Raw genomic sequence first — 24675 nt, forward strand, 5'->3', positions numbered from 1 at the left:
ACCCCTTTCACTCCCTAGACAAAGCCACCTATGAAACAGACCTCTAGGTTCACCCCACCAGCTTCTCACCTTCCCTGCTCCAGAATCATGCCCACCCCCATCTTGGGTATCCTCTTGTCTTGGCTCAGCGCCAGCAGTCTGCCCTCACCATCCTGCTGTATCTCCTATCCCTACTTTACTTTTGTACCATAGCATTTACTACACTCAAACAGGTCCTTGGTCTGTCTTCCCAGCTAGAATGTCAGCCACATCAGGGCAGCCGCCTGTGTCTGTCTGTGACTGACTGTGTCAGTGCCCAGACCAAAGAGGGAATAAAGAGCTTCTGCCACTTGCTAAAGCATGTACTCTGTGCCAAGCATGATTTTTGACATTCACCATCGATTTCATCCTTCTGGCCTCCCTAGGACTTAAATACTATTTTACTCACAGACATTGTACAGATGAAAAAAACCGAGGATCTCTGAAGTTAGGTAGCATCCCAAAGGTCACAGCCCTGACAGAGGGAAACCACCCAGTCCTGAGTGACCTCAAACCCTGTCCCTTAACTACTCCCTTGTGCCAGCTCTTGCCCACGGGCACTCCAACTTCTCTGGAGCATGAATGCCTTCCCAGACACAACCTGAGCTTTTGCCCCTCTGGGACTTTGTCCCTTGCTGTGCTGATACCTGTCCAGTGAGGTTCCCCACTCTCTAGATATGTGACCTCGGCAAGTGACTTTGGCTCTCTGAACCTCAGTGCGCTCATCTGTAAAATGGGGCCAAAAATAAACCCACTGAACTCTTAGGGCAGGTATAAAGATTAAGTCAGCCAAAGTAGTCTTCACACAGCCTGAGAGTCATAAGCTATGCAGAAAGAGAAGCTATTAACCATTGTCCAAAAGCACCCAGGGTTCCCACATCCTCCCAGAATAAGGCACTTCTTTGCCAGGGCTCCTGAAATCCAGGACATGAATGAGCAGAGGAGAGAGGAGAGGACCCACTCATCATGAATGTGGAGAATGGTCCAGGTGCTTCTCATCAAGTTTTGGGGCAAATGAAGGATCCTGTTTGGTCATTTAGAAGAGCCGTGGCTGGCACACAAGCTTGGACAGCTTGCTCTAAATCACACGGTGGCTACTGCGCCCTGAGACACCAACAGGGGTCCACAGAAACACAAACTATTGCACTGATGAGGGGGAATGCTAACGCCTAGCCCCTTGAACAACAGTGCAGCCTAACTTATTCATCGTCCGCTGGGTGCCAAGCAGTGTTCTAGGTGCTGCTTGAGCCTTACGACAACCCCGCGAGGTAGACATGATGTTATATGCAGACATGATGTTATATGCATCTCGCAGATGAGGAAGAAGATGCCCAGCAGGTTAGGCAACTCACCCAGGATGATGAAACTATAAAGAAATGTCGAGATTCGAACCCAGGAAGACTGGCTCTACAGCCCTCCCTCTTAACCACCGCGCTGGGCTGCCTCAGACCCAACAGAGAGCCACAGAGCATCTGGTGGCTACATCTGGTGCATTTCCCCAGAAGATACCTGCAGAATATCTCTAGAGAAGACAGAGCAAAGACATGACCAGGGACATCATGAAGGAAATGCAGATGGCCCACGCAGACCCAGAAAATGTTCTACTTCTTCAGTTCCTGAAAGTACACATTGTACCCCAAGGGGATCCCACTTTTCGCTTATGTCTCTGGTAGAGATGAAAATCAAGGGCAAGCCAACTGGTTCACGGAACCAAGGAAAGGGGACCTCCAGGTCTGAAAGAACATGGACTTCCTGCTCCTTACCATTTGGCCCCAAAGCCTGACATATGACCCAGCGCTGCCATTTCCAGGACTCTGTCCTAAGGAAATAGTCATATCTTGTCACCTACCTGACCTCATCTGCCCCCTCTCACCTGCCACATAGTAGGTGCTCAATAAACATTTATAAGTAAATGAATTCACTGTGAATGAATGAATGCACTTCTCTCTCCGCTCCCATCTCTAAACTAACCTGCCCCGGGCACTGTCTCTTGCTCATGCACAAGGCCAGCCTGGGATGCTGGGTCTAAAGGAATAGAGAACCACGGTCTACACCAACAGCACCCACCACACCAGGAGCCCAGAGAAGTGAGACACGATTTAAAAACTGGGCAACAGAAGGAGAAGGAAAGAGAAGGAAAGGCCGCAGCAGCTTTCATTCCAACATTTTCCAACTCCGGCTGAGATTTCCTTCTATATACTCATCTATATTTACATCAACGAATCTGTCGGTAGCAAGCCTGTTGCTGATCGTGTGAGATCTAAAGTTCACAGAAAGCTGGCTTAGACACCCAGCTAGGAAGAGAAACTGTAAATTCAATTTAAGTCACCCAAAAACCCGAAATCCACCCACTCCCCTCCAGGAAATCTGTGATATCTTTTACATCAGGATCTCTCAATCTCAACTCTACTGACACCTTGGGCTGGATGATTCTTTCCTGGGGTGGGGTGGGGTGGGGGGAACATATGGGGCTGTCCTGTGCATTTTAGGACACTCAGCAGCAGCCCTGGCTTCTGCCCACTACATGCCAGTAGCACCTTGCCCTCCACGGTCACGACAACCAGAAACATCTCCAGACATTGCCAAAAGTCCCTTGGCAGGAGAAAGCACCCCCAGTTCGAAAGCACTCTTTCCATGCAGCCCAGGAAAAACTCCAAACCAAACAGCAGTTCTTTCCCTGCCCCTCCCCATCAACTTCCCGAACTTTGAGTCACCTGGTCTCGAAATCTCTTTTACAGATTCAAAGACAGTGCAGGTGACAGTTTTCAAACTTCAGAACCTTATCTAGAGCAGGATTTTATTCCGAAAATAATCAGAGCCGTGCACAAAGAGGCACCAAGATGTTCGCTGCACTGTTGTTTATAAGGAAAACAAACATACAACTGAAGGTGGTTTCATGAAGTAGGATACATCCATAAAACGGAGACTGTCAGATATTAACAGCAGTCTTTTCTGGGGTTGTTGCCAACCCATACAGCACCACTGTGTGAATTTAAATAAGACACCCCTTTTTCAAGTTGTTAGGTCCATCTGTCAGAAAGTTGTCATAATATCTTCATTTTTCTAGAATAAGATACTAAGCTTTCATCAGCTGGGAAATTGAAATAATAAATGTACAGCTCCATGATGTCTATGAGATACGATACCCTTGTGCAATGTACAGCCTGTGCAACAGTACATGGGAGCTCTGATGCTTTCCAAGGATATCTAATGGCATGGAAATGTGTTCACAAAAACTCATAAAAAGGGACAGAATGAAATGCATTAAAACATCTATAGAGATTCCCTCTAGATAGGAGACTATACATATATTCAATTTCTTTGTACTTCAGATGTCCAATAAATGAAGAGGACAGACCTCTTGGAGGATGCAAGCCTTGCATTGAGACCTAAGTAAGGGGAGTCAACCCTGGGGAGACAGGTGGAGAGAAGAGCCAGCACAAACGCCTTTGCCTTCGGATGCAAGTGAGCTGGGTGTGGGCAAAAATGGTCAGTGGAGCTGAGACAGAGCTGAACTGGCAGAGAATAGATGAGACAAAGAGAAGACAGTGACTAGATCGTGTGGGGCTTTATAGGACAGTGATGCATCTGTAGTCTGTAATCTGTAATCTCTGGTCAGTGAGTAGGAATCGAGGGCATTTATCCAATCTGCCACTATCCACCGATGGGGTAAATTCCAAGGAATTCCACTTCCAGTCCCAGTGAGGAAATAAATAAAACCAGGTGGTCCCAGAATTTTCATCATCTTTGTCAACAACACGGTTTATTTTCCTCATCATTACTCAGTTAACTAACATTTATGCATGATATAGCACCGGCACTGCTAGGGGGGTGTGAGGAAGGCGAAGTTCTGTCTCCTACCCTCAAGGAGCCTTCTAATTAGGGAAGCAAGCCCTAAACACACACTTTCACTGATTGTCACAAAAAGCATGCAAGAGTCATTTGATGCTGAGAAAAGTACAACGAAGGCGGCAAGTGGAGGGACTTCGTCATCAACAACCCAATCAGAACACCAACTATCACAGACACCCAACATGGACAACCACCTGCCAGACACACCCTTGTCTTCAACATCCCCCCGCCACTCTCACCCATCGCTCCATGCATCCATCTTCTTACCCTTCAGTCCAGTGCAGTCATCTGCCCATCTACTCATCCACCCAAATACTCACCCATCGGTCACCCAACAGTCTACTACTCAACCTCTCATCTATAACCCATCCACTTACTCATCTGATCACCCACCTACCCAACACCATTCATTTTCTTCTTCCTCTCTCCCTCTTTCCCTTCCTTCCTTCCTTCACCCCCTCCCTCCATCCATCTGTCCAACCACCCACAGATCCATCCATCCATCCATCCACTCATCCCATACTAACTGCATGGGATGACCCTTCTCCCCTACAGACCAGAAACATCCATCCGTGATGCATAACTTAAAAGGCTGCACTGTGGCTAGGAACGGGCCAGACGCTTAAATTTTTTTTGCATTCGAACAACTCTTCCAAAGGGAATTCAAGTCTATAAATGTGTTTGACTATTTCAATTAGTTCAAGACCCCAACTCTCCAGGCAGGAACAGGGGCCATCTGGCTGAGCCAGCCCTTAGAATGAGGAGGAAACGGAGAACCAGCTTAGCCAGGGCCTGTCAAATGGCTGGTGTTCCTTAAACGCTGGTGAATCTCAGCTGATTCTAGCTGAAGCTAGGTTCCCAAGTACACAGACTAAAATTAACACCTTGAATTCATTCATTCAAAAATTATTTATTCCTCACGGCAGCACTGTTCAAAATAGCAAACATACACACACGCACAGGCACTCATACACACATGCAAACTGGAAACATCCCAAATGTCCATCACCCAGGGAAGGGGATACATTGTTGTATCATCACAGAATGTAATATTAGGCAGAGAAAAGAAATGACCTACAGCTACACTCAACAGCAGATGAATCTTAGAAACATACAATTGGGTGGAAAAGTACAAGGTCCAGAAGGCTACAAAGTTCAGAAACCAGAAAAACTAAATTTATGTGAAGGTGCATGTGATAAAACCTGTAAGAGAGGAAGAAGGAGAAGGGAAGAAGACACACACACAGTCCAAGAGACAGCATCCAAGAGACAGGGGCTGACTTTGGGGAACACAGTGGGGGAGGAGCAGGAGGAAAAGGGAGGTCGGAGACCACAAATGGAATTAGGTTACTGATATGTTTAGTTCAGGGTTTCTCAAAGCCCACTCCCAGACCAGCAGTAGCAGCACCGCCTAGGAACTTGCTATAAATGTGGGTTCTCAGGCTCCACCCCAAACCTCCTAAATCAGAAACTCTGGGGGTGAGGTCTGGCCCCCTGTGTTTAAATAGCCCTCCAGGTGATGCTGATGCATGCTAAGGGGTGAGCACCTCCGTCTCTTACAACAGATGATGTTGTAACCCCTAGAGGGCTGGGGACCACCCCTGGAGGACCACTACTCCAGTCTGTGACGTATGTAGCTGGTCCACCAGCATGTCCATATCCTAGCACAATAAATAAGGAAAAACAAGTGGAAGGACAGATAATATTGAGAACGTATGGTGAAGCTCTAACAGGATTAAAGCAACAGGCTCATAATGGAAAGCACGAGAAAACACCCCACGGATATTTATTCAGCCCCTGTAGGCGCTGGGCTCATGGCCAGCGTGGTGGCCCCATGAATGCAGCCCTCACTATTGTGGGGTCCGAAGGCCATCTTTTTGACAGCATAATCTTATAAACCACATGGTTTCTGGGTACAGTATCTTTTACAGTATCTCCCAGAATTCCCTGGGTGTAGGGTTACTCTGCCCATTTTACAGATGAGGAGACTGAGGCGCCACTAATAGGGGCTGGAGCAGAATTGGGCAGTGCGGGTCACCTATCCTGAAGCTCTGTACGCTTTGCCTCTACCCTAAGTCACCTCCCCTGTCCTGCCTCTTCTCCTCCTCCACTCCTTAGTGCTATTGCTCAGAGAGAAACATTCCTACACGGACTCCACGACTTGCCAAACATTTCACGGAGCAAAGGAAAGCCGGCATAGCCTCCCATGCCTGTTATCTTTAATAAGGAAAATAATAAAGGTCAATGAGATAAAAGAGCATGGCATGTTCTAGAAGGTCAGAAGCCATGTTACCCTCCCTTCCTCGCCACTGGCAAGTTCTAGGTCTGCCTCTGTGTTCCTCTGAGACGCATCTGTCAACTTACTCTTGAAATCAGACTTAGCTCTTGTGCAAAAGTACTTGCATAAAAATACTTTAGAAATTGATTTAAAATTATATATATATATATTTTACACACAGACCTAAAAGGAGAACAGTACTTAACAGCATGAACATTATTTACTGGCAGGTGGGCGACAAAGCTGAGTTTCCCTCACAGCTCCGGAGACAGGGCCCAGCCTCTGCAATAATGTCATTCTGGGGAGGGACCGCTAACTCTGAATTCCAAGTCCGACCTGAGCCCTGAGTACCTCCACGAAAGACCAGAGGATGTTCCCAGTCTGAACAGAAGATAAAAGTCATCTCTGACCCAAGAGAGACGACAAAACTTGATCTGGACTTAACTCAGAAATTTCACTACAGAGCTGGGATCTCTCTCGCATTAGCTGCCTTAAACAGGCAGCTTCCGAAAGCACAGTTCATTCCAATAAAAAGCCCCAGCTTTTCAGAGGGGAAAAGCCACCTATCTTCTTCTTTCCCGCATACTAGCACCACCTCTTATTCCCCTATTCTCTCCCTTCTTGGGTGTTAAGGACTCACCAGGAGGGTGACCGGTGTCCTGCTTTGCCCAGAACTACTAGGTTTCCTGAGATGTCAAAACCAGGACAGTCCTAGGCAAACTGGGACATCTGGTCATCCTATCCAGACAAGGACTAATGCCCAGTGGTTTTGGAAACCCAAGTTGCGGAGCCCACCCCCTGGTTCCCTCTCCTGCAATGTTCTTTGGCTTCTCTATTCTCGAGGAGGTATGGGACAAGTGAGAAATAAGAAAGAAATTGGTGGGGAGGAAGTACATTTTAACCCCAAATGAGCAGGGTTCTGCTGTTAAACCCCACCACTGGTTGCCTGGGGTGACCTCAGCAACTGTCCTAAGGCATTTGGTCTCCATCCTGGGCTGGACTCTTGGCCAGCTCCGAAGAAGGAGATGGGGTGTGAGAGAACAAGGAAGCTAATTACATACTTTAAAACTCCCTCACCTTGTCACCCACAAAGGGAGGGATCAAGGGACAAGAAGACAATTAATTTTATCTTAGACCGAAGGGAATAGAAAAATAGGTCAAGTGGGCACGAATCTTCCCCCTTTAAACCTTCCAGAAAGAACAGCGAATACAGAACATCTGAGGGTTGCTTTAAAGAGTGCCACACTCAGATTAAGAAATCCAACCTGGCCAGTCACGGGGCCACTCGTACCCAGAGAACCTGATTTCCAGCCAAAGTTTCCAGAAAAGACCATTAGGGGTAAAAGTGCTCTCTAACATTACAGCTTATGTATTTTGGAGCTTCTTCATGCCTGACACAACCCGAGTGAGCATTTAGCACGTGTGAACCCACTTAACCTCCCCAGTTCTCCAAGGGGAGACACTAACCTCATGACGGACACTGAGGCTTTGATGCCCAAAACAGCCTGGCTGGGGAGCTGCTCAAACTTGGGACTGGCCATCCCACAGCACAGGATGCTTTCCCTCTCCTCTGTCATATTTTGGGGTACCACACCAATCCTTCCCAAAGAGCCGAGTTAGCATTCCCCAAAATGTATTAACTGTGGGGCTTTGACGATATCTGGATTGAACCCACTTTCGCGGTGCCGCCTTCCATTGTTGATGGAGGGCTTATGTGCCTTGCTACTGGGGAACAGGGAGGAGAGGGGGTACATAAGCCCCAAGCACCCACGAGACATCCCTCCACGTCCCTGAAGAAGGACTTCACTCTCAAGAGCCACTGTCCCCCAACTCCTCGAGCACTGTAACTTCAGAGACCTTCTTTGGTTTGATAACCTCATGTACACATCCTCTTTCTGATTCCCTTCCCCACTGGTCCCCTGTACCTAAAACCCACTGAAAACCTCAAATGTTGGACTAAGGGCAGAGCAGATCTATAGGGTGTGCAAATGGGTGGTAAGAGGCTTTTTCACTCACTGTAAGAACATCTACGGAGTACTTACTTCGTGCCAGCTGTGGTGGGGCTGCGGGGACAAGGGTGACAGGCATGGACAGGTCGGAGCCTCACAGCCTCAGAGCCTGACTTTTTACCATGAACGGTGGAACCAGCGCACTCCAAGTAAGAGAGTCCCTTTCCCCACACTGGAGACCCCCTTCCTCCCTCTTCCCCATTTCTCTGATGGGTACATAATACTACCATATCCAGCACTGTCTATACACTCCCACAATCCTTTACCTAAACCCTAGACGCCAGACGTGCTTTGGAGTTTAGAATTTGGTGCTTTTAAAGGGATAATGAGGACATGAACGTAAAATGGGCACAGCCACTTGGAAAAAATAGTTTGGCAGTCTCTTATAAAGTTAAAGGTATACTTAACCGCACACCCCAGCAATCTGACTCTTGGGTATTTACTTACCCAAGAGAAATGGAACGTACATTCCCAATGTTCCCACTAAAACCCATCTGCCAATGTTTATAGCGACCCTAGTCACAATTGCCCAAGCTGGACACATCCCAAATGTCACTCAACTGGGAAATGGATGAACAGACTGTGGTCCAGTCATCCCATGGAATACTACTCAGCACTAAAAAGAAACGAACTACTCCTATGCACAACAAAAGGAATAGATCTCAAATGGCTTCATGAAAGCAGCAAGGCTTCAAAGGCTACATACACAGGGATTCTATTTCTATGACCTCCTGGAACAGGCAGAAACATAAAGATGGAGAACAGATCCGTGCTTGCAGGGGTCTTGGGTAATGCAGACTCAGAAAGCATTACGGGATCTCCTGGGATGATGAAACTGTTTGAGATTTTACTTTTAAGTCATCTCTCCATCCAACATGGGGCTCGAATCCACAACCCCAAGATCAAGAGTCGCACACTCCACCGACAGCTGGCTAGGCTCCCTGAAACCATTTGCTATCTTTGTTTTGGTGGTGGCTCCGTGACTGCATGCGTCTGTCAAAAACTCACAGTGCTGTATGCAAAAAAGGGTGAAGTCTGCTAACTAATTTATACCTCAATAAACCTGATCTTGGGGAAGAAAAAAAAGAAGAACAAGAACAAGAACAAGAAGAGAAAGACCCTAAGATGTACCTATGATATGACCTGGCTACTCTCAGTGGACCCCACAGATCACGGCCTGGGCAATCCCTAGAATCCTGCTGGAAAAGCAAAACTCTGGGCCCCACCCCAAACCTGCTGGGCCAGAATCACTATCTGAACGAGCCAATCCTCACACACATGAAAGTTTGGGAGACACTACAAGGCATACATAACAGAGCATATCAAACATTTCTGCATCAGAACACCTCAAAACGTACATCATGGGGGATCAGTCAAGATTGTACGTAAAGACTATAAACTCAGGTCAGTTCCAGGTAGGATTTTACCCCTGCATGATCTGACGTTTTGCTTTCCAGAGCTTTTGGGGTTTGGGGATTACAGAGGAGGGATCACACCTTTGTGGGGAAGAAAAAATCCCAATGGAAAAGCCATGCTAATTCTTACTTCCCAGAATTCTGCTTTTCTGGAATTACCAGCCGTGCCGGTCTAGTAGAAGTTTCATAGGGGTCACACTGTCTTGCCTTCTATAGTAGTATCTTCTAGCACATTCTACTTTTCAGGATGAGCGGAGGGCTGATAACATGCTCCAACTTCTCCCAGGGCTCCCTCTGGTTCCCATACAGAACATTCCTCTTTTAAAAAACTAGGGAACACCAAGCGGCCAATGTCCACAGGTTACCTGATGTGATGGGACTTGACTCCTTATGGAGATGGCCAGAAACATGGATGAAAAGCTGGAATCTTGCGGCCAAATCGGGAGACCGAGTGGGACAGCACACAGACCTGGGCCGCGGCTCCTGCAAAAGCCCCAGTTCTTACATCGTGCTCAGTGGGAAATCTGCTGGCATCAGCAGGACTGGGGGAAGATGACATTCACACTGGCGTTTGGTAGCACATCAGAAGGAATGAGTGGCATTAAGTAGGGGCTCTGGTAAGGTTGACAGATGCACCCTATTAAGCTGACAGATTTGAGCTCCTTAGAAGCCAGCACCAGACCCCATCATGGCCGCACTGAAATGAGACTCCCGATCACCAAAAACATGGAACCAAGGTGTGTGGTCAAGACGGCCTGCTGCCCAGCATACTCCGAAAGAAAAAGGCAGCAGTGTGAATCTGAACATCAAAGATTTCCATTTGGGTGTTCTTGCTTCAGAAGAGAAAACTGAAATGAAGGAGAACCCTTAATTCCCACTGCTGGCTTCAAGCTTGGAGGGGCCGAGAGAGTAGGGTACAGAAGGGTAAGGCATTGCTGTGGCCAAGTGCCGGAGGGCATGGAGACTGGAAGGCGGCCCCCTCCACCAGCGAGCCATGCTAGAATTTGCACATGCAAGTAACACCCTTGGGCCCTATGGAGTGTATAGCCAAGTTCACGGAACGTTCGCCTGCTCCTCCCGAGACAGTGAAGAAGGTCCTTTCCATAGTCCTCTGCACCCTTAGTGGATGTCATTTCCAAACACACACCCAGCTACACATGCATCAAAGAATGGCAGGGCAGTTTCATTCCCAGGCGCAGACCCAAGAGAAATGTTCAACCCAAGACGTGTACAAGAATGTTCCTAACGACACAATCTGGAGACTGACCAACTCACAAGTAGAGGGAACAAGTACACTGTGGTAGAGTCACACAGTAAAATGCCCAGAGCCACGAGAAGGAGCCACCTCTAACCACTTGCGGGAATCTCGATGATTCTCACAGGCATCCTATTGAGAAAAAAGAAACCAAACACAAAGGAACACAGTCTGTGCCTCCACTGACCGGAAGTCCAAATGGAGGAGAATGAACCTGTGAGCTTAGAAGTCAGAGTAGTGGTTAACCTTGTGGCGTGAGTGGTGGGGGGGAGGGAGGGAGTGGAGGGGGCCTGAGGGGGGCATCTGGGGAGCTGGTCCCAGCCTCTTTCTTGTCCTGGTACTGGTTGCAGTGGTTGTGATCACTTTGCGAACACATATTAAACTGGACTTGACTTGAGTACTTTTGCATACATATATTAGCTTTTATTCTAAAAGTTCAGAATAAGTACCGAAAGACATTATCTTAAATGGCAGAAGCGTTTGGATACAGAAGCCAGCGTCTGCCCTGGTACCCTGGCTCGACGGCGTTTCTCCAGTCCATCTCTTTGTGCTGGCCCCCGAGTCCCTCATCCAGCGCCCCTGCCCCCAGCTCTCTGTCCTCTCTCCTCTCAGCCCCCCAGCCCCCAGAAGGCTTAGACCTGGATTACCCTGCTGGGTGACAGATTGGGGGGGATGGAGAGCTTTCCCTTCCAGAGTGGGGCTGTATAATGTGTTTGCTGCCTCGGGCCAAAAAGAGAATAAAAACTGTCTGCAGAGAACAAAATGCACAAACTCACAAAGCAAGAAAGCCAAAGAAAACCTAAAGTACCAGCAGAATGCTCCCGATTCACCTGCATCCCTCCCCAGAGATTCTTCCTTCTGAGAGGTCCCTGGCAATCCCCTCTCTCCCCAACAGCTCTCTGATCTGCAGGATTCAGTCTGGACGGGGTGAGCTGAGGACACAACATTAGGACTCCCACCTCCTTCCTTTCCTCTTAGAAGACTCCAAATCCAGGCTCCAGAAGGCGATCTAAAGCCATTTTCAACATGGAAACCTGTCAGCCCAGTGATTCCCTCCTGGACACCCCCTGGAGTTATTTGAGCACGCACACATTAACATCATGCCACCCTCCAAGCCCCCACCGCTCCTGAGGCAGAGGGTGGGGAGGCAGGCAGAGTGATCACAAGACCCCTGAGCATTTCAGTGGGTCTTCACAAGGTTGGAACTTGGGAGGCAAAGTCCGGGCTCCCGGTTTGTGCACCAATCCAGATGACATCGTGCTCATTTGCCCCTCCAGAAAGACCCCAGCTGAACCTCCTCATTTTGACCACCCTCAAAGTAGACTGTTCACACCAACACCTCACAGCCCTCTTAAAATTTCAGCACCCAGAAGCCAAAAGCTTGCTCAATTTTGAGTTCTCCTAAAAATGAATCCACCAGCCACAGAGCTCCTCAAATAAGCAACCCCAGGACCACCCGGGGCCCAGCCCTGTTGAGTATATAACAGTTGAAACCAAACACAACAGAATGGGGGCTCATTGCTGAGCCTCAGGGGCCCATCCAGCCCCGTTCATTTGTACACGGAGGGCAGCCAGTTGGAACCAAGCCAAGGAGCAGCACATTTGGGCATGGCACAGTGGCCAGTCAGCCTGGGGAGCAGGGTGCGTCCCCCCACTTGGAATCTGGGTCATGCTTAGATAACTGCTAGAAAGCCCGACTAATTACCCATCCTTGCCTGCCTACATCTCAACAGATGTTAAGCCCTCCTCAAGGTTTATTTCAAGCAGGCACAGATTTAAAGAAACACAAGGGGGATCTGCATTTTGATAGCATCTCAATAGAGAAAATGTGGTCTTCACCTTCTTCCTCTGGATCTTTGATTTAAAGGAAAAAAAAAAAAAAAAAGGCATTTACCTGCCCAGAGGTGTCCACATGGAGGCTGATTCTCCTGGTGTCCCCTCCCGGTTCCCTAGGGTAGGAGAAGGCAAATCCAACCCAAGGCCTGACACGGTACCCTAGGAAGGACCTGCCACCTCATTTCCTCTTGCCCTGTCTTTCTTATTGAAATAGTCCATCTAGGTCTTCCAGGTCAGGGCCCCAGAGAGGGCAAATGGGATGTTTTCTGTACCCCAAACGATGATGAGGTCCCTGGGCAGTGGCTGAAGGAAGTGGGACCAGCAGACATAGGGGAGAAGAAGTGCCCTCCAACCCACCACTGCCTTTTTCAGATGGGGCCAAAGGCCCAGACCGGCATATGAGCTCGGGCAAGTGCTGGCCCCTCTGTGTGAAGGCCACATGTTCTTCCACCAGCTCTTGGCCCTGGGAACCCCTAACCGCCCTGCCCTACGAGAGCGGTCCCCTCTTCCGGGGAAGGCAGGGGTGGAGAAGCCAGTGAGCTGGGTTCGGTCTCTGGCTCTGGAAGCTCCCGTGGATTCCAGCGAGGGCCACCTAAGGAAACCCAACCAAAGCCCCCGTGGTTCTCCTGCCCTGGCCAGAGAGCCCAGGCCCCGGCCAGGTCCATGATCATTTGGGAAAACTCTGACCCATCCAGAACTGGCTCTGAAGCTCCCACCCAGGCCCCTATTACGACCCCAGGGCCCAGCCCTCGTTCTGGAATCCACTTCCCCGGTTCCCCCACCCCAAGCCTCCACGGTAGCTCAACCCAGCTCGGGGTGGAGAGATTCTCCACACTCCTCCCCGGTGCCCCCTCTCCCAGCCACTGGAAGACCCCCCCACCTCCCATCAACCCCCGGGTCTCTCTCCCAGCCTGGAAGAGGGGAAGCGGAGGGAGGAGGGGGAGGCGCAGCTGCCGGGGTTCGCTGCCGGGTTCGGGCAAAGGATATGGCCATTCGGTGATCTTTTTGGCGTATTTTCTCACCACGTTGTCCTCGCTGAAGAGGAATAGAGACCGGTTGACCGTGAGGCAGTTCTGTCGGACGGGGATGGGGTTGTAGAGGGCCATGGTCCGCGCTCTCTGCGCCATTGACTGCTTGTACATCCTTTGCGCCCCGGGCTGCCCGCCCTGCCGGCTGCCCCCGGCTCCTCGCCCGCCTCCGGCGCCCACGACCACCCCGGCGGCTGCCCCGGAGCCTCCTCCCCCGTAGCGGGCCGGCATCTCGTCTCCGAAGCGGGCCATTCTGCAAAGAGCAAAGGGCTCCGGGTTACGCTGCGGCGAACGATGCGGAAGACGCCGCCGCCGCCGCTGCCGCTGCCGATGCTGCCGGGGCTGTGAAGACGGCGGCTGGAGCTGCGACTGCGGAGACGCTCCACGGCCCAGCCCATCGGGCGGCGGCGGCTCGGCGCCTCGGGTCGGGGGCTCACAAGGCGGCTGCCCGGCCCCAGCCGGGGATAGCGGCTCGGGACATCTTCCTGGCTGACCCCGGAGAAGGAGGGGCGGAGGAGGGTGCGGGGGCGGGGCGCGGGGGCCGGGGAGGGGGAGGGGAGAGGGAAGCGAGGCAAAAAATAACCGAGGAAGGAATCCAGGCAATCCCCAGTCCACCCACTCCGGAGGGGGAAAAAAAAAAAGACAGTTAAAAAAAAAAAAAAAAAAAAAAACAACGCACACCCCCTTTAAGACACGAACGGTTTGCAAAGGACGCCCCCCCGGGACGCAGTGGAAGCTTCAAATTCCTCCGAGGTCCGGGTCAGGCTGGCATCTTGCAAAAGGAGTGCGCTCGGCCCATTAGAAAAAAAAATTGATTAAAAAAATAAAAATAAAAACCAGGTCCTTGCGGGGGGCGGGGGAGGGCAGCCCCCAAAATTTAAAAAAAAAAAAAAAATCCCTCTTTCTGCTTGCTTGAGTTCCTAGACCTTAAAAAGGCTGAAAGATCTGTAGCCAAATAAATAAATAAATGAAATGAAAAGAAAAGAAAAAATATTAACGGGAAGGGAAAGAAGGGGAGGGGGAGGGAAACGCTCCGGTGGGCTCTTAAGGAGTCTTGAAGCCGCAAGGTCCGGGTGATTTTTTTTTTTTTTTTTTTCTTCCTGAATCACCAGCGGCTGCCTCTTCTGTTCACGAAGGAGTGTGAGTGTGCGTGTGCGCGCAGCCTTTCGCTCAACCGTGCCTCATCTTGGGGTTAAATTGCAGCAATGAAATCCTGAAAATTCCCAACAGGGGAAAAAGAGAGAGAGGGAGAGAGAGAGGTATGCGCCGTTCGCTTAGCCACTCAGTAGCTGCTCCCGGATGCTGCAATGCCTGGCGTTCCCCCCCCCCCACCCCCCCAATGCCTCCTCCTCCTCCTCCTCTAGGTTTTGCTAAAATAAGACGGGTGTGGAGGGGTGGGGGAAGAGAAAGGAAGAGGGAAAATGGGCTCAAAGGTCTAAACCACTGGCCAGCGAAGCTCCAAAGAGGAGCGATTGATGAGTTTAACGGGAGAAAGACCCACCCAGAATGTCGACACATGATGGCCCACGACCAATCGCGGAGGCGCGAGGGGACCCGGCTCAGCGGAGTTTGTGGGGGAGAAGTGGGGAGAGCCGGATGGTCGGGAGGCAGGGGGGAAGTTGGGACGACAGATTCCTCCTCCCCTGGGAGGAGACCTTGTTTTCCGAAGGGTTTCATTTCGGTTGCAGACAACCGGACGCTCTCAGCATCTTGCAAGGAGAAGGTTAAGAGGAAGAAACTTAATGATAAAAAGAGAAGGAGATTCGTGTCCAGGGGTGCAATTAGTCCGTCTCTAAACAAATCTGGTCCGTTGAGCAAAACACGCTTTTTGAGGAAAACGATTTGGGGGCACTGCTGTCAAAGTTTCAAGTCACTGAGGCCGGGCAAGCTGGAATAAAAGGCTTAGCTCCTCTTTGAGAAAACTCCAGAGGTGGCAAATCTTAACTGCTTGAGGCAGATAACTAAACCAGGTCCTAATATTGGGCATCGTGTTCACTTCCCTCCAGAACCACTGTAGTTTATTTCCCATTCCCTTTTTTGTATTGTGAAGTTGAATAAACACACAGAAAAATGCCTACAGCATAAGTACAGTTGAAGACTTGGTTGTGAAACCAATGCTCTTGAAACTAACACTCAGGTCCAGGGCTACCAGTGGGACATCGCCAGCTTCCCAGAAACACACACACAGGTCTTCCCCCAGCCATAATCACTGTTCTGACTTTATACTATTAACAACCTTGCTTTTCTTTATACTTTTACCTTATTGTGCATTCCCAAATAGTACAGTTCTACTTGGCATCTTTTTGGATTCTTACATAAATGGAATCATACATACAGTATATATCCTGTGATGTCTGGCTTCTTTGGTCCAACATAATGTCTTTAAGACTCATCTGTTGTCATGTGTAGCTGTGATTGATTCACTTTCACTGCTACATAGTATTCCATTGAAAGAGTATGTCACAATTTGTTTACCCATTATCCCACTGATGGACATTTGGACCGTTCCCAGTTGGGGCTTTAGACATTCCTGCCCCAAATACTCTGTGCCTGTGAGCATGCATTTCTGTAGGAATAGCCTTCGGAATGGAATTTCTGGGTCCCAGAGTATGCCTACCTTCAGGTTTGTAAAATGTCACCAAACTGTCTTCCAACGTGGATGTACCAAGAAACCACTGAATTTTTAGGAATCCATGTATAGGCTTAGAGGGCAGGAGTGAGGGTAAGGGTTAAGAAACAGGATGAAGAAGGCAAATATATATATATTTTAAGCCTTAGCTAGTTGAATTTGAGTTGATCACCCCCATGAGTATTTTGGAACATTCTAGAAAAGATACATCTTTATATAAATTCCCCATTCTGTGCTATGAGTCATCCTTTACAGGTTGCTTACAGCATTTTCAAGATTTTCTAACTTGTCAAAGTATGGACAAAATGATAAAACCAAGACTAACTAGAGTTGCAAGGAGATGGAGCATATAGGATTCTCGACAAATAGGAATGATTTTTGTATTTCCTGTTACTTCATATCTCAAGGGCAAATGATAGCCAGTGGAAAACAAGAAGTAATCCCAGGTGCGTGGATGCCAAAGGCCAGTCATGTAAGAAGATCATGTTGTGCAAAGCAAACTTACAATAACTTGTTTTTATGGACTTTCCTGAGAAGACAGTGGAGTTTTATAGCACAAGTGTTACCTACACAGATTTCCAAAGACCCCAAAGTCTTTCAGGAAAGAGTGACATCTCCTTGATAAGGTATTTATGAATGTTCATACATGCAGGTGAGAACAGAGGATCCCCAGCTATATACAAATGCATGGACCAATCTCACAACCATTATGCTAAGCCAAAAAAGCCAGACACATAGTAGAACATAGTATATAATTCCTATTATATGTTGTTCATACAAGGGCAAATGAAAAGATATATAGGCACCTCTATGCTCATTGCAATGTTATTTACAATAGCCAAGATATGGAAGCAAACAAGTGTCCATCAATAGATAAATGGATAAAGAGGAGGTGGTATATATATACACGCACAGTATACACACACACAGACACACACTGGAACTATACTTCTATGAGTTACGCAGTTTTCTGTGTGTGCTATTCTTCAAAAGAAAATGCTTGTCATGCTTCTGAATGTAGGTCCCAAGTGGCATCACTTGGCATGGTGACCTGTAATTCTCATTGTGCACTTTGACTGTGAAGTCCCTACAACAAACACTGGTTTTTATTTATTTATTTATTTATTTTAAACTGGAAGACAACATTCCTCTGGAATGCTCTAATCCATGCCTTGACAGCAGACAAGTTGACTACATATCAGAACCACTGACAAAGTGTTGTATAATTCAGACTCCTGGGCCCTCCCCTCTACCCAAATTCCCATTCAGCAAGTCCTTGGGGGTATAGCTAGGTTTGGCAATCACTACTCTGAAAGGCGAACTTACCATCCCTATCTTGGCATTCTCTAGATTTATCAAGGGGGCATTGTTGGCATTTTTGGTGGAAAAACTCTTGTTGTTTGGGTCTGTCCTGTGCTTTGTGGGCTGTTTGGTATGCCTGGCACATGCCCACTAAGTGTCAATGGTACCCCAATCTTGTGCCAAACAAAGGTATCCATACACAATTCCAAATGCTCCCCACCAAAGTGGCACAAAGTCTACCCTTTCCTCTCACCAAATGGCATTCCCAAAGTGTGTCTGATTATGAAGTTCGAAATATCTGAGTATACCTCTTCTTCCTCAGAATCTTCCTAAGACCTCCAACCCCCTCAATTGCTCAATCAGCCTTTTCTGAAAAGAACTTAACTCAGGCCCCCTAAAGTGTGACAGGGCTCCAAATACATTATCCTTATAGATTCACTTTACAAAAACAAACAAACAAAAAAAATCATGTAGCCAAAGGAATGAATCCCTAATGTTAGAATCTTAATATCACCTAGGAAATGGGATGGATGGGCAAGAAATCTTCATAGCCCCTCAAATAACTTTAGTAGGTAGTATCTTGCATCCCATTAATCCAAATTACTAATGTTGACCAGTTAGAATGGTATAGAACCTCATTAGCATCATAGATAGAGGCAGTTTAACAGCAGGCCTCCAGGAATGAGTCTCAGCCATTGGTTCTAATCTAACACATCTGCCAGCTGGAGGTTTAATTTATCAATCAGCAGCAGCATTACCATACTGGCTTTGAGAATGTTATTCAATTGAATAGGGCTAGCATCTCTGAAATAAGTTCTCCAAATAAAAAACTGCAAATCGCATTCATTTGGCTGTTAAAACAATTACCAGCTAATCCAGTCATGTTGAGTTGCAAAAATGGATCAGCCAAAAGACATTTGGTCTCTGCCTTCTGGTCTGGATACCAGTCTGGGAATGAGTACCAAGATCTTTGGGAGATAGAGAGTATAAATGACAAAAAACAAATCTTATAATCCAGACATTTGTGGGTCACGATGTAGCAGTAATAGTGAATCCAGAGATGGAATGTGGCCGTCACTCCAGACATGACATTACAGAGCAGTACATGCCCTACAAATTTCTAAAAAGAAATGAGGCAGAGCCTCATTCTGGGTGCAGACCTGGATTCAAATCCTAGCTATAGTGCTTCCTAGCTGTGTGTTTTTGGAAAAGCTCTTAGCCTCTCTGAACTAAAACTTCCTCATGTGTAAAAAGGAGACAAATCTCCTTACTCCACAGGTAAGGAGTAAGGACTGAAAGGACTAATTAAGATTAAGCTTAGCACAATGAATTAATAACACAATTAGCACACAATTAATAACCAAGAAATGGTAAATAGATGTTTAAATCACCACCATCTGGGAAGATATTCCATGTTCATGGATAGGAAGACTCAATATAATCAAGATGCCAGTCCTTACCAGCTTGATCTATAGATTCCCTGCAATCTCAATCAAAATTGCAGCAAGTCAAGCTCAGTGGGAAATCTGCTTAAGGATTCTCTCTCTCCCTCTCCCTCTGCCCCCGCAAATAAAGTATTTTTTTTAATTGCAGCAAGTTATCTTGTATATATTGACAAAATCATTCTGAAGTTTATCCAGAGAGGCAAAAGACCCAGAATAGCCAACATGAACAATGTTGAGGGGAGGAAAACAAAGTTAGAAGACGGACACTATTCAACTTCAAGACTTACTATAAAGCCGCAGTAATCAAGAAAGTATAATATTGGCAAAAGAATAGATAAATAGATCAATGAAGCAGAAGAGAGAGCTCAGAAATAGGCCAACTGATCTTTGACAAAGGACCAAAGGAAATACAAAGCAAACCTGTCTTTTCAATGAATAACACTGGAATTACTGGACATACACATCCATAAAATGAAAGAAGTCTGAACAGATCTTGTGCTTTTCATATACATTAAAATGGATCACAGATTAAATATAAAAGCAAAACTATAAAACTCCTAAACGATGACATAGGAGAAAATCTAGATGACCTTGGAATGAATTAAAAAGTTGAACTTCATTAAAATTAAAAGTCTCTGCTCTGCAAAAGACACTGTCAAGAGAAGACAATCCACAGACAGGGAGAAATAATTTTCAAAGATATGTATGATAACAGACTGTTAACTAAAATATACAAAGAATTCTTAAAACTCAACAATAAGAATGTGAACCTGATATTTAAATGAATCAAAGACCTTAACAGACACCTTGACAAAGATACACAGATGGCAAAAAGATTCCCTGCATCACATGTCATCAGGGAAATACAAATTAAAACAAGGATATACCCCTACACACCCGTTAGAGTGGCCCAAATCCAGAACATTGACAACACCAAATGCTGGCAAGAATGTGGAGCAACAGGACTCTCACTCACAGCTGGCTGGGAATGCAAATTGGTACAGCCACTCTGGAGGACAGTTTAGTGGTTTCTTACAAAATTCAACTTTCTCTTACCATAGGATCCAGCAATGGCACTCATTGGCATTTACCCAAAGGAGTTGAAGACTTCTACACAAAACCTTGCACACGGATGCCAATAAGCAGCTTTATTCATAATCGCCAATACTTGGAAACCCAAGGTATCCTTCCATAGGTAAATGGATAAACTGTGGGACATCCAGATGATGAAATACTATTCAGTGCTAAAAAGAAATGAGCTCTTGAGAAGTTAGAAGGCATGGGGGAATCTTTAATGTGTATTATTAAGTTCAAGGAGCCAATATGAAAAAGATGGACACTGCATGATTGCACCCATATGACATTCTGGAAGAGGCAAAATGACAGAGACAGTATAAAGATCACTGGTCACCAGGGTTAGGTAATAGACAGATGGAGCACAGAGGATTTTTAGGGCAGTGAAACTACTCTGAGACTACAATAATGGATCACGTCATTACACATTTCTCAAAATCCACAGAATGTACAATACCAAGAGTGAGCCCTAATGTAAACTATGGACTTTGGGTGATAATGTGAGTCTGTGAAGGTTCATCAGTTGGAACAAGTGTACCTTCTGCTGAGGATGTCGATGATGCGGGAGGCTGTGTGTGTGCAGGGAGTGGGGTATATGGGAAATCTCTGTACCTTCCACTCCCTTTGGCTGTGAATCTAAAACTGCTCCAAAAAATAAAGTTTATTTTTCAAAATCACTGTAAGTCACTTTTCCATACCTGGGATCTGAGTCTGTGTATGTCACTCACCCAGACTGATTTCAATATTGGAGAAATTTTATTTTTTTAAACAAACTTTTTATTTTGGAAGAATTTTGGATCTACCAAAAACTTTAAGAGATAGTACAAGAGAGTTACCCTGTTGCTCTTCATCCAGCTTCCCCTCATGTTAACATCTTATATAACCCATAACTAAGAAACCAGCACTGGTACAATGGGAGAGAGAGAGAGAGCGTGAGCGAGTGCACTTGTATATGAACACAGTGTGGGGGAGCACAGAGATGGAGAAGCAGACTCCCAGCTGAGCGAGGAGCTGGATGGCTGCAGGACTCAATCCCAAGACCCTGAGATCATGACCAGAGCTGAGGTCAGACACTTAACTGACTGAGCCACCCGGGCACCCAGGTAGTTTATTAACTTAGCCCTAACTTTATTCAAATTTCATTAGTTTTCCCACCAATAACCTTTTCCTGTTTGGAGATCCCAGCTGGGATGCCACATGCTATTGAGTCATCTGGTCTCCCTACTTCCCTTTCTTTGCGATCGTTTCTTTCCTTGTCTCTCACAATCTTGATAATTTGTGGGAGTACCTGGTCATGGATTTTGTAGATGCCCCTTGGTTTCGGTTTATCTGCTATTTGCTCATGATTAGACTGGAGACTCATTGGGAGACAGTTGCCTGCTGTCTATATGGCTCTGGACTCAGGAGAGAATTTGCAACAGGGACACGTTTGGGGGGCAGCCCTTAAGCGATGTCCACATCCTGATTTCCAAAACCTGAAAACGTAATCTTATTTGGAGAAAGTGATCTCCACAGATGCGATCAAGTCAAAGGATTTTGGAGAGGAGCTTATGCTGGATTATCCGGGTGGGCCCTAAATCCAAGGACAAGTGTCCTTATTATAAGAGACCCAGGGAAAGAGAAGACAGACACAGAGGAAACAGCACATGCAGACAGAGACAGAGACAGAGGCGAGGCAGAGGTTGGCGTGAAGCCTCCATAAGCTGAGGAATCCCAAAGGTTGCCAGAAACACCAGAAGCTGAGAGAGAGAGGCAAGGAACAGATTCTCCCCAGAGCTCGTGGAGGGTTTATGGCCCTGCTGACTCCCAAATGGTGAGAGAATAACTTTTCGTTGCTTTAAGTGACCTAGTTTGTAGTAAATACGGCAGCTCCAGCAAACCAGCATGGGGACCATCGCTATGAAGGTCTTGGAAGTGGGCGGAATAATTTTGGACCATGGACCCAGAGAGGGCTGAGGCCTTAGGAAGGAGTCCTGGGAAGGGCTGACATTTAAAGGCAGAGCAGAGAAGCAGAAGCCTCTAGTGCAGGCTAAGAAGGCACCATCAAGGGCGTTGGAGGAAAATGTTGTGGGTGATGCCACAAGAAGCCCCAGGGATGGGCGATCTGGTGTCAAATGCTGCCAAACATAAAGCCAGATAAGGACTGAAAATACCACCCTCGTTCTGCCACACATATGATAATGGCATTAAAGTCACAGCTTTTCAAATGAACCATTCTTTTTTTGATGGTAAAATATGCATCACATAAAATTGACCATCTGAACCATTTTTAAGTGCACAGGTCAGTAGCCCTGGATATCTTCACACTCTTGTGCTACCAACCCCACCATCCTTCTCCAGAACTCTTCCATCCCCCCAAACAGAAACTCATCCCCACTGAACATGGACTCCCATCCCCCTCCCACAGCCCCTGGCACCTGCCATTCTAGTTTCTGTCTCAATGGATTTGACTCCTCTAGGGACCTCCTATAAAGTGGGATCATACAGTATTCGTCCTTCTATGACTAACTTATTTTACTTAGCATAATATTCTCAAGGTTTGTCCATGTTATGGCATATGCCAGAATTTCTTTCCTTTTTTTTTTTTTAAAGCTTTTATTTATTTATTTATTTATTTGAGAGAGACAGAGATCACAATTAGGCAGAGAGGCAGGCGGCGCAGGAGGGGGTAGGGCACAGGCTCCCCGCCGTGCAGAGAACCCGATGCGGGGTTCCATCCTAGGACCCTAAGATCATGACCTGAGCTGAAGGCAGAGACTTTAACCCACTGAGCCACCCCGGTGCCCCAGAATTTCTTTCCTTTTGAAGACTGAATAATATCCCACCATATGGTTGTATCATTTCTGTTTATCCGCTCATCTGTCAGTGGACCCTTGGGCTGCCTTCTACCTTTCAGTTATTGTGAACAACTCTTCTAGGAACATGAGTATGCGAAACTCTTTGGGTCCCTCTTCTCAACTCTTTGGGGTATATTCTCCGTCCCAAAGTGGGATGCTGGTGCATATGCTAATTTTATGTTTCATATTTTGAAGAATTGCCATACTGCTTTCCCCAGCGACTAGAGAGTCCTTCGCTTTTTAGAAGTGCATATTAAAATATTTACAGGTGAGATCATGTGATGTCTGAGGTTTGCTTTAACAGAACCCTGGGTTATGTTAGAGCAAATTAAAGGTTTGCTTTTATTTGCAAAGTAAGGTTATGTTAAAAGTTTAAATACAGTATCATAAGATGAGCTATGAGTGGATAATAACCAAATAACGAAAGACGGATATGGTAGGCTATCATTCTAGTCTCTCTTCTTTTGTATTTGTTTGAACTTTTCCAAAAGGAAAAATACTCTTGTCAACTACTTGAATTATTCTTGATTCGCATTGCAACGGAAACCTCGCACTTAATTATGGAAACAAAAGTACTCAAGCTTACTATATTCTCAGGCAATTACAAATTATATTCAGCATCTAACCCTTCTGTAAGTCAGGAGCTTGATTAAATGCTTACTTATATATTCATGTGTATCCTGAGACATTAGCAAAGAGAAATTTAATCAAACGAACCACATCTGCTTAGGGAAACCCCGTCTTGGTTTTTCTGGACTGAGAGCTGAGCTAGGTCCCCTCAGCTTGAAAAAAAATAAGTTCTGTCACATCTGGAGATAAAGACAAAGAAAACAGAGCCAAACATGCTACTTCATTTGCAACACTCAAGAAAAATGGCCCACTCCTTTGATTATTCATCCTTGCAACAAATGTTGCATGCAACAAATGTTTACTGAGCATCTCTTCTATATCAGGCCCTCTGCCAGGCAGCAAGGAGACGTACAGCCATGAATAGAACAAATATGAAATTCATGTTCTACGGCAGAGAAACCCGAAAAAAAAAATGAGTGAACTTGGGTAGATCTAGCAAATGTCAGGTAGAGATCGTCTTTAGAAGAAAAATTGGAGCAGAGAGGGTGTCAGACAGAAGAGGAGGGGAGTTATTTCAGAAAGAGAGCTCTGAGAAGGTGGCATTTAAGCTGAGACCCTTGGAAAAAGAAGAACAGAGGTGCAGACATCAGGAGAGGGGGGCCAGGCTGAGGGAACCCCAGCAGCAAAGGTCTGTGATGCTGGTGACTGCAGCAGATGGGAGTGGAGGGGGACAAGAATGAACTAAGGGAGGTGACCAGGCGAACAGGGCTGTAATCCCATGTAAAAAACATGTACTGTTTTAAAATACAGGTTTTAGGTGAAACATGCAACCCTTGATCTCAGGGTTGTGAGTTCAAGCCCCACCTTGGGTGTGGAGCCTACTTTAAAATAAATAGATTAATTAAAGAAAAATGCCCCAGTAGGGCATCTGGGTGGCTCAGTCAGTTAAATAAAGTGTCTGCTTTTGGCTCAGGTCATGGTGCCAGGGTCATGAGATTGAGCCCTGGTTTCTCTCTTTCCCTCTGCTGCTCTGCAACCCCCGACCCCTGCGCTCTCTCGTGCACACACACACTTTCTCTCTCAAATAAATAAACAAAATCTTTTTTTTTAAAAATGCTCTCACTGTA

The 24675-nt window shown here is 46.7% G+C and overlaps 1 protein-coding gene across 8 annotated transcripts in view; it reads right to left on the minus strand.

Annotated features, from left to right (window-relative positions):
- Positions 1 to 24675, minus strand: part of CACNA1A (calcium voltage-gated channel subunit alpha1 A) — a 286734-nt gene that overhangs the window by 198886 nt on the left and 63173 nt on the right. For 6 of the 8 annotated variants that reach the window (XM_059160169.1, XM_059160170.1, XM_059160168.1 and 3 more), the window contains exon 3: positions 13651 to 13944. In XM_059160169.1, the coding sequence (XP_059016152.1) occupies positions 13651 to 13944 (294 nt within the window). Of the gene's footprint in view, positions 1 to 12721; positions 12739 to 13650; positions 14253 to 24675 lie in introns of those variants that run through there. The other 2 variants (XM_059160171.1, XM_059160173.1) reach the window with 2 other exon arrangements.

This window comes from Mustela lutreola, chromosome 2 (assembly GCF_030435805.1).
Source record: "Mustela lutreola isolate mMusLut2 chromosome 2, mMusLut2.pri, whole genome shotgun sequence".
In the NCBI taxonomy this organism is placed as follows: domain Eukaryota; kingdom Metazoa; phylum Chordata; class Mammalia; order Carnivora; family Mustelidae; genus Mustela; species Mustela lutreola.